This window comes from Petaurus breviceps, unplaced genomic scaffold (assembly GCF_028583685.1).
Source record: "Petaurus breviceps papuanus isolate PSGF00001 unplaced genomic scaffold, PetGlider_PUasm1.0 90510, whole genome shotgun sequence".
In the NCBI taxonomy this organism is placed as follows: domain Eukaryota; kingdom Metazoa; phylum Chordata; class Mammalia; order Diprotodontia; family Petauridae; genus Petaurus; species Petaurus breviceps.
In genome coordinates, this window is record NW_027187267.1 from 2534670 (window position 1) to 2545814 (window position 11145).

Here is an 11145-nt window from a genome sequence, read left to right on the forward strand (position 1 = left end):
TGGATGGATGGATGGATGGATGGATGGATGGATGGATGGATGGATGGATGGATGGATCGATGGATGGATGGATAAATGGATGGATAGATGGATGGATAGATGATAGTTCAATTATCCTAACTTTCCAGTGTAATATAATGCCAAGGAAAGGCAACTTCCCAAGGTTCAGAATACCAGCATAGGTGCTCTCCATTTTATTCAGTGACAAACCCAGAACAGAGAAGATCAAAACATGACATCATTCCAAAAACAGCATTTACTAAGTGTGATTAAATAATCTCCAAGTACTACCCCACCCCAGGACCTTCCAATCATCAATCAATTACAAAGTCCCTGTTCTAAATACTTCTCCACCCCAGGCTATACCTTAATTAAGTCCACCACAAAGCCCCTCTTCTCAAATGGAGATTAGTTTCCAAACATAAGTAAACTACATTCATTTGTTCAACCACAGAACACAAAAAGGTCAAAAGTTCCCCACCTCCGGATCACAATTGAATCTACCCCAGAGTTACATCAAGTTTAAACACAGCACTTAATACCCAAATGGAGCTCTTTTCTTCATCTTGACAGGAGGCAAGTTCTCAGCAATCTTAGTTCCAGGGGAGACAAGGCTTAGCAAGGCCATAAGATACATTGCCAATCCCTTCATGAATTCATCCTCTGTCTGTAGAACAGTCCTAGAACCCCTGAACACATTAGCAAAGCCCTCTCCCAGGATTTCTGTAAACATACAACAAGAAAATCCTTCTTCAGGGCTTCTGAACCAACAGAAAGGCTCCCAGACCCCTGCAACAACAGCACTGTCCTTCACCAGTGGACAGTATTCATTCTGTCTGCAGGACAGTCTCCAGACCCCTGCAACAACAGCACTGTCCCTCACCAGTGGACAGTATTCACTCTCTGTCTGCAGGACAGTCTCAGGGCTTCTTAACCAAATGCCAGGTTCCAGGACTTCTTCAACAGGACAGTCTTTCACCAGTGGACAAATCTGGCAAAATAACATCAAAACAGACAGACAAAGTACCAGCAAAACAGCCATGTCTCCGCAGTCCTTGGCAGCTCAGGGGGCAGGTCTCAAAAGTCCAGGGCAATTCAAAGCGGCCACCAGCAATTCTCTTAGTCTCTCTCTCTCTCCACGAGGTGCTGCTTCCAAAAAGATCTTCCGCCTCTCTCTTGTCTCTCCAAATCTACGTCACCAGCTTCTCCCAGTTCAGGACTTTCTTTTCACATCAACAAGTCCATTAACAAGCTCTGGGTTTTAACACAATCAATTTGAAAACCAAGCCAATACAGGGGAATCTTTAATTGCCATTACTATCACATTCAGTTACTCAGTATACTCAATTTCCATGATTTCTCTCCACTATACCTCAATTACACAGATAGTCATAGTCTTGATCTAGCTATGTTCTATTTCCCTATTCATGAACTCCAAAATTCCTTTATCTGATCATAATCATTTTCATTTCATCTCTCCTTCTGCCTTATAACTCCTGTGATCTTCATTCTCATTATGATCTCCAATTCCTCCACCCTTCAGTTCTTCCCCAAGTCATCATCCCTACCTTGGCTATGCACTTCTACCTTTCCTATTTTGACCCCTTAATGAATCAGTCCAACTCTAAACTATGGGCACAGTTCCAAATTGCTCTCCCAAACAGCTGGATCAGCTCACAGTTCCACCAACAAGGAATTAATGTTCCAAATTTCCCACATCTTCTCCAACATTTATCATTTTCCTGTTTTGTCATGTTAGCGAATCTAATAAGTGTGATGTGGTACCTCAGAGTTTTTTTGATTTGCATCCCTCTAATCAATAGTAATTTAAAGCATTTTTTTTTTCATATGACTATAGATAGCTTTAATTTCTTCCTCTGAAAACTGCCTGTTCATATCCTTATCAATTTGATCACTTATCAATTGTGGAATCGATTACATTTTTGTAAATTTGACTCAGTTCTCTATATATTTTAGAAATGAGGTCTTTATCATAGAATCTCGTTGTAAAAATTCTTTCCCAGTTTTCTGCTTCCCTCCTAATCTTGGTTGCATTGGCTTTGTTTCTGCAAAAACTTTTCAATTCAATGTAATCAAAATTATCCATTCTGGGAGTAGCAAGGTAGTGCAGTCAATAGAGCACTCGCCCTGGAGTCAGGAGGTCCTGAGTTCAAATCTGACCTTAGACACTTGACACACTACCTGTGTGACCTTGGGCAAGTCACTTAACCCCAATTGCCCTGCCTTCCTCCCTCCCAAAATTATGAAATTTTGCATTTAATAATTTTTTATCTTGTTTGGTCATAAATTCCTCCATTCCCCATAAATCTGACAGATAAACTATTCCTTGCTTCCCTAATTTGTTTATAGGCTAAATCTTTTCAACCTTTGTCAGGCTTCCCATGGCATTTCCATCTACACCACCCTCTCAGCTGAAAACCTTGTCTCATATTTCACCAAACAGATATCGAACACTTACTGAGAGTTCCCTCTTCTCCCATCTTCACATCACATCACTCAAACAACCCCCCAATATCTCTTTTTTCATCCCTGTCTCATATGATGTAGGTCTCCTTGCCAAAGGCAAACACCTCTACTTGCACAAGTAATCCTATTCTATCCCATCTTCTAGAGAAGATTATCCCTCCATCATTCCCACTCTGTCCCTAGTCTTTAATCTCTATCTGCCTAGCTAATTCCCTGGTGCCTATAAGAAAACCTTTTTTTAAAAAAAAACATTCATTTAATTCCACTAGTTATTATCCTATATCTCTTTTCTTCATCATAGCTAAACTCTTTGAGGAAGTCACCTATACTCCCGACTTCCCCTTCCTTTCCTCTCATTTAATAATAAACATTCTGCAACCTGACTCTCTATAACTAAAAATAAACAAAAACTCCTTATAATACTACTGCAAAAATCTCTAATATAATTTGCTTTTAGAAATTATAATGATAATCTAAACAGGAAAGAAGCATAAGCTCATTCAATAAAAGCTACAGCTGAAATTGCACTCTCTAGTTAAAACTGACCTCTTCATTACCAAATCTAATGACCTTGTCTCTATGCAGAAAGTTCCTAGAAATACATATCCAGCCCTAGCTTCTCTCCTGATCTCAGGTTTTAACTTACCAATTGTCTCTTTGGTAACTCAAACTGGATATTCCTTAGACATCTCAAACAACATTTTCAAAGTAGAACGTATTATCTTTTCTGTAAAATCTTCCCCTTTTCCCATCTTCCCTATTACTGTTGAGCGTACCACCATCCTCCCTGGAGCTAGGCTTGCAACCTCAATGTCATACTTGACTCCTTATTAACACTCAGCCTACATTTCCAATATGTTGCCATGTCTTTTTATCTAGCTTTACTGCAATTCTAGTATATGTCTCCTCTCCATTCACATAGCTGACTTCCTGGCATAGGCCATCATCACCTTTCACCTGGACCATTTCAATAGCCTCCTACAAATTAGCCTCCTACAACTACAAATTGAAATTACAATAGCCTCCCTCCTTTAAACCTCTCCTTGTTCTAAACAATATGTCCCACCAATGGCAAAGCAATTTTCCTAAAATGTAAGTTTGTTGCCCTCTCTACTCAATAAATCCCATTGCCTCCAAGATCTAACAGAATTCTCTGATTTTTAATTCCTTACAACCTGGGCTCATCATATCTTTCTAGTCTTCTTATATCTTCATCTACAATCTAGCAACATGGGCCCATTTTTACACATGAGACATTTAATCTCTTGATTCTGCTCCCTTAAACTGGCTGTCCTCCACTCCTGGAATATTCTCCCTCTTGGTTTCCTTGGCTTCTTGCAAGACTCATCACAAATCCCACTTTTCACTGAAATCTTTTCCCATTCTCCTCACTTTTTCCCCTCCTCCATACACATATACGCACTACTAGGGCCTCCCCCTGAGATTATCTTCCACTTACACTGTGTATGTAAGATGCACAATTTTTTGCATGTCATCTCCCCTGTTAGAATATGCTTTTGCCTTTCTTTCTTGGCACAGTGCCTAGCATCTAAAAAGCACTGACTGAGTAACAGACCAAAGTTCCTTGGGTCTCAATTTTCTCATTTCATAAAGTGGGAGAGTTAAAAATAAAATGGTATCAGGGTAGCTAGGTGGTACAGTGAGTAGAGCACCAGCCCTGAAGTCAGGAGGACCTGAGTTCAAATCCGGCCTCAGACACTTAACACTTACTAGCCACGTGACCTTGGGCAAGTCACTTAACCCCAATTACCCTCCAAAAACAAACAAAAAAATGGTATCTGAGGCTCCTGTATCTTTTCTGTATCAAGGTTTTCTGTATCTTTGTTCCATGAGACATTTAAAATCCTTTCCAGTTGTAAATCTAAGAGCCTAGGAAAGCTAGATCTACTCCAATGCTTATGACAGGATGCGTTCCTGCTTCTCTTCCTCTCACCTTTAGTAATTCAATTAAGAACTCTTCCCTCAAAATCTTAGCATTAGCTGTACCAACCCCCTCTATTCTCCAGTTAAGTCCTTTTATCCCCTTTAGGGGAACCTCTCTGCATGTGTATCAGTTCTAAATAGCAGAGTATATCATGCCAGGCCTTCAACCAGGAAAGAGTGACAAAAGAGAGTAAGATATTCAAGCAGGTAAAGGAAAAGACATATTAAGAAAGCCAGAGAAGGGAAAGGAAGGTCTTAGTACTACCTGTATTTAGATTTGGAAGGTCTCTAGTCCAACTCCATCATTTTACAGATAAGGAAATGGAGGTCAGAGAGGTTAAGGGTCTTGCTGAAGGCCTCTCATGTACAGAGGAGAAGAGTCAGATTAGAAACTCAATTTTCTGGTTCAAAATCTGGCACTCTTTTATTTATTTATTTATTTTGCTTTTTGGAGGGGGGAAAGTAGGGCAATTGGGGTTTGGGGTTAAGTGACTTGCCCAAGGTCACATGGTTAGTTTTTGTGTTAAGTGTCTGAGGCCAGATTTGAACTCATGTCCTCCTGACTCCAGGACCGGTGCTCTATTCACTATGCCACCTAGCCACCCCAAAATCTGGCACTCTTTTGACACTCACCAGATGGATGGGTTTCTCTCTTTACAGGTCATCAAGGCTAAGAAAAATTAGAAAGACATGTCAAGAGAGACCAGTTTGTTCCCTTACTGACAGCAGGACCTTTCAGATGGTATCAAGTGTTATTGCTGCAAACATAAGAGCTTAATAAATATTTTTTAATAACAATCTGAGTGTGAAAAATGAGACAGAGCCCGTGTTTAGTACTTAATTAGTTGTGTGAACTTGGACAAGTTATATAGCTTTTAATGTCAGAGTTTTTAAGTTATTTTTTAATTGACAAACATTTATCTTCTGTGCCTCCCTCCCCCCCCACCCACACACATTGAAAGTGCAAAAAGAAAAACAAAACCCTTGTCACAAATATATATAGTTAAGCAAAACAAATTTACCCTTTGACCATGTCCAAAAAAAGTATGTCTCATTCTACATCTTGAGTCTACCACCTCTCTATCAGGAAGTAGGCAGCATCCTTCATCATGAGTATTATGGAATTCTGGTTAGTCTTTGCATTGATCAAAGTTATTAAATCTTTCAAAGCTATTGATTGATCCTCTCAAATGTTATTATTGTTTAAATAGTCCTCTTAGTTCTTTCTATTTTGTTCTGCATCAGTTCATGCAAACCTTCCCAGGTTTCTGTATCAACAATGCAGTATTCATAATGCCTACAGTGACTATAAATATGCTGATATGGTTATTAATCACAAAATGTAACAGGCTCTCTACATGGGGGACATAGCTAAACATTTATTCAAAGTCCAGAAAATTTAGTCCCAAAACCAGAAAGTCCAAGCCATCACAGTAGCCACTGAGTTGGCACATGTAGTTAATTCAGTAAACACCCACATTCTCAAGCCTTTGAAACAGAACACGCTACCTCAGGCAAAGATCCTCCTCTCCTCACTCATAATAACTGCTCAGCCTCAATGCAGCTCACTTCCAGCAGCTCCAGCCCCACCACAGTTCTCATCCAGGCATTCCTCAGCAGGAGTCCTTAGCAGAAGTTCTGGCTAGCTCAAAAAAAAAAAATGAGTTCATGCTGCCACTGATGCCACCGCTTCCAGTCACTGAGCTGCCTCCAGCCAGGTTCCTACTTGGCTCCAGCTTCTTCCTGCTCCACCCCTTCCTGTTACATCAACAAGTTCAAGGGGCATGGAACATCTTCAAATCCCATTACCATGACAGTTTCTTGGAAATTGTTCCTTTTGTCATCCATTATAGCACAACCAATATAAGTTCCAAATGGATATATGACAGATATAAAAGGTCACATCATGAACAAATTAGATGAGCAAGGAAGAATTTAACTTTCAAATTTACAAAGCATTTGTGACCAAACTAGGGATAAAGAGAATAACAGAAGATAAAAATGAACAATTTCGATTGCAGAAAGTTTTCGAGTTTTCAAATGTCTTTTTTTCTTTTCTGGAATAGGAAGGATGGAAAGGGAGTCTTTTGCAGGCTAAATAACTGCAGTTTTGTTAAACGATCCTCACACTGCATGGTGTCCAGTCCTCTTATCAACCTAGTTACTCTCTTCTCTAAGATTAAGAAGAATAGCAATAATAATTGATGTTTGTATAGTGCTTTGAGGTTTACAAAGCACTTTACAGATATTATCTCATTTGAGTTGCACAACCCTCCCCCCCCCCAGTGAGGGAGGTAATGTCCATATTTTATAGATGAGGAAAGAGAGACACTTATTACTAGGCTGTTTTGAGGAAACCACTTCATAAGTTATAATGCCATAGGGATATGTTACCTATAGTGACTCTTATCCCAGTCACAACAGCTCCTCACCCACTATGGTCATTTTCCAATTTTCATGTTTCAGATTCTGTAGAGAGTTTGGCAAAATGACCTCAGGCAATCCCACTTACTAGATGGCACAAGAAGAGCAGCAATAATTCATTTGGGGAATCTACACCAGGAAAAGGACTTAGAACCACAGATTTAAACTAAAAAGGACCTCACAAGCCATCTAATCATTCTATAGATAAGGACTTGCCCAAAGTCATAGAGTAGCAAAGTAGCCATTTAAGCCTCAGACTATGCCAATAATGAATTTACCATTTATTAAGTGCCAAGTACTAAACTAAGAGCTTTATAATATTTCATTTAATCATCATACCAACATTGGGAGGTAGGTGCTATTATTATCCCCATTTTACAGTTAAGGAAACTCAGACAGTCAGAAATGAAGTGATTTTTGCCCAGGGTCACACAGCGAAGTTTGTGTCTGAAGCTGGAGTTGAACTCATGTCTTCCTGACTCCAGGCCCAGTGCTCTATCTGCTGTGACACCTCATTGTCAGTGAGGATGGGCAGTGGCAAGATAGTGGGGTCAGGCTTCCTAGAGTGACCTCACTCTGGAAGATTCATATCCCTGGGGCCCAGCTCCAGACCTCAATATGTGTTTTGCATCCCAACCACTCCTGGCAATGTATTGATCAATGACATGAACCTTAGCGGATGGATTTGGAAATGAAAACAGGAGAGAGTTAGGAATTAGGGGCAGGGCTTCAGATGAAACAGAGATTCTCACTTGAAGTGAGAAATTACTAAAGCAGTTTGGGTTAGTGGACTCTTCTGTATCTAAAAACCATAAATTCTATGTATATTGCACTTTAAGGTTTATAGGGTGCCTTCCTTGTTACAATTTTATGAATTAAATAACTGGTTCCAAGGCTTCTGTTTCTCCCCCTGCAGGTTCCCCCAATTCCTCTCAGCCACCACTATTTTTAAAAAGTAAAAATAAACCACCCAATGTAATGGGAAGACTGGCACTGTTTTTAGTGGAACATAATGAAGTGACACCTGATTTTTATGAGAAAATTTATAACAGGAGCAAAAGCAGAACTACAAACATTGAGAGTACATTATAGACTGAATTAGTGACACCCAGTAGAGGTGTTTAGACTCCACTTTAGGGACCACTGATTGCTTTAAGCTCCATGAAGAGGTTTAGTCCCTTTGAATCACTAGTCCAAAGCTCTGCTTCTTAGGACTTCCATCATCCCAGATTCATGAGCTCATAGAAACAGAATGAGAAGGAAGCAAAGATATTGACTAATACCATCTGCACCTGAATGGAAATCTCCTCTGCCACATCCTAGGCAAGTAGTTCACCACATTCCATTTGAAAACTTCAATGAAAGAGTTGTTTCAGACAGCAATTTGAGGAAACATCCCCCCCCCCTTTTTATCAAGCTGAACTCTGCCTTTCTGCAGTTTCCACCCATTGCTCCTTCTTCATCTGGGGCCACGAAGACTAAGTCTGATCAATCCTTCCCAATGTATCCCTTCACATTCTTGAAGACAGCTCTCATGGCTCCTTTAAGTCTTACCCCTCTGCAGTTTTAAAAACTAGTCAATATTGCACAGTCCTCAGTCCCCTCACTACCCAGGTCACCCTCCTCTTTAAATTCTCCAACTTATCAATGTCCTGAAACTGTGCTACCCAGAAATGAATGTTAAGATGCAATGTTTGGTCAGATCAGGACAAAGTATGACAGGACTACCACCTTCCTTGTTCTGGGCACTGTGCCTCTCTTAATGCAGCTTAAAAGCACATTTGATTTTTGGCTGCCATCCTCTGTGCTCTGAGTTCCAAGGCCTCTTCCCATCTGTCCTGCCTACCTTAAGTATAATACCTATATAAATAACCATAATAAACACAATTACATGAGAAATGCTTCAGAGAGGTACAAAATAAAGGCTTGTAAAAAGGTCCAAGGTGGGGTGGGAGTAGGGTGGGGAGGAGGGGAGATGGAGACCATTACTGACAGGGGGGTCAAGGCACTGGCATTTGAATTTGGTCTTATTTGGATAGATGGATGGTTAAGAATTCCATCCCCCCTAGATTTCTTTATCCATTCTGCCAAGACCTTCCTTATATACTTCTCATTCAGAAAGCCTTCCAAAGCTACACAGGGGTGGGTGAAATATAATCTCTTACCACTCACAAATCACCATTTGGCTATCACTTTTCCCTAGGACACTAATAGATAGATAGATTCCATAGACAGTGCTTTAACATTTGCAAAGTGCTTTCCCCACAACCCATTGAGTCAAGAAATGCAGATATTATACTCATTTTCTAGATGAAGAAATTGGGGGTTTGAGAGTTTAAATGACTTACCCATAATACACAATGATACCTGATAAGTGCATTAGAGATGTGTTTGATTCAAATGAAATATTTGTAAAGGGCTCTGCATAGTGCCTGGAACTGAATAGGCACTGTATAAATGTTTATTTCCTTCCTCCCCCTCTCCTTGATTCAAACAATACTAGCACATGTCTGAGTCAAGATCTGAACCCAGGTCTCCTGATTCTAAGCGATTCTTTCTGCCACCATGCCATGCCACATCATTCTATCATATGGGAAAATGGAAAATAAGATCAGAAAAACAAGAAGTAAAAATAAAGCTTAAAATATACACGAGTCTGTGCAGATATTTGCATATGGGATCTATGGACTACATTACTTTATTATATCAGTTGAATGAGAACTGAGCCTACCCTGTATATATCTTTTTATCCCCTCTCACTGAAACTTAGCAAACTTTAAACAGTTAAAAATGACTCACTAAAAGTTAGTCAGATGTGGAGGCAGGAGATATGTGGAGGGAATCATAAGGGCAGCCCACATTCCCAAACCAATTAAGAGTTTATAAAGCACCTTCTTCACAAGAGTCCTTTTAAATAAAATACCATAACTAGTGTCTGCATTTGACAGATGAGGAAACTGAGGTTAGTCAAACAAACAGTCATTGCATGCCTGCTAAATGTAAGGCACTATGCTGACATCTGGGGATACAAATCCAAAAGGGAAGATAGTCCCTGCCCTCAGGAAACTTATGATTTAATGAAGATGAAAAGTTGTGGTGGAGGGGGAGATCCCCAGCACCCAGTAAATGATGGAGAAGTCCAAAGCGGTGCAGCCAGGTGGGGAATGAAGAAATGGCTAGCCCTAAATGAAGGTTGTGGGAGGAGTTCTCTGTTCTGGCCTCTAATTAGGGGGGCCCTAGCAGTAGAGTTATGACTTGCTAAGGGTATAAAGTGTCAGGGTTAAAATGTATTCTTTTACTTGTCTGTCTTTCTTTTCATTTCTGCTTACTGCCTCCCTAAAGAAAACTCATTTATATAACACTTTTAGGTTTACAAAACACTTTTCACATAACAATCCTATGATGTACATAATATAAGTATAATTATCTCTATTTATAAATGAGGAAATTGAGGCTGAGAGAGCTTAAATGGCTTCTCTATAATCACAGCAAGTAGTAGGCATCAAAGCTAGGATTCAGAGGCTAACCTAACTCCAATTTAGCTTTTTTGCCATTTTACCACACTGTGACAATGTGATCATGAAATAGGACTAAATACACAAAGGGAAATTAAGGTCATATTGGAAGTATAGTGTTGTGTCTTAAAGGGGTGATGCAGAGTCCCAGGACTGACAATGAAAAGGGGAATCTCATTTTGACACACAGTTGTTTCAGTCATGTCTGACTCTTTGTGATGACATTTGGGGTTTCCTTGGTGAAGATATTGGAATGGTTTGCCATGTCCTTCTCCAGCCCATTTTATGATGAGGAAACTGAGGTAAACAGTCTTAAGTGGCTTGCTCAGGGTCATATGGGTAGTAAGTGTCTGAGGCTGGATTTGAACTCAGGAGAATGAGGCTTCCTGATTCCAGGCCTCAGTCTCTATTCACTTTGACACCTAGCTGTCTGAAAAGGGTAGTATAGAAGCCTAAAATCATCACTTGGAATTGGGAGATGGTCCAGGTTAGAATAAAATGGGGAGGTAGAAAATGAATATGAGTGAATGTAGATTGCAGGTGAGAGGAGGAAGGAATTCTAAGCCAAAAGATAATTCACCCTGCCATGAAATCGGCTAAAGCAGGAGTTCTTAATCTGGGGACCACGAACTAGCTTTTTTTTAGGAAAATTATATTTTTACAATCATAATTCAAGCAGTAGTCCTTTGTATTTTATTTCATGAATTTAAAAACATTCTGAAAATGGGTCCATAGCCTTCACCTGAATGCCAGAGCAATCTAATCTCTCTCTCTC

At 39.9% G+C, this 11145-nt stretch overlaps 1 protein-coding gene across 7 annotated transcripts in view; it reads left to right on the forward strand.

Annotated features, from left to right (window-relative positions):
* LOC138141968 (interferon-inducible protein AIM2-like) overlaps positions 1-5229 on the forward strand; it is a 41535-nt gene extending 36306 nt beyond the window's left edge. For all 7 annotated transcript variants that reach the window (XM_069062859.1, XM_069062861.1, XM_069062856.1 and 4 more), the window contains one exon: positions 5092-5229. In XM_069062859.1, coding sequence (XP_068918960.1) covers positions 5092-5115 — 24 coding nt within the window. In that variant the 3' untranslated portion in view covers positions 5116-5229. The remainder of the gene's footprint in view (positions 1-5091) is intronic.
* Positions 5230-11145: the final 5916 nt, after the last annotated feature.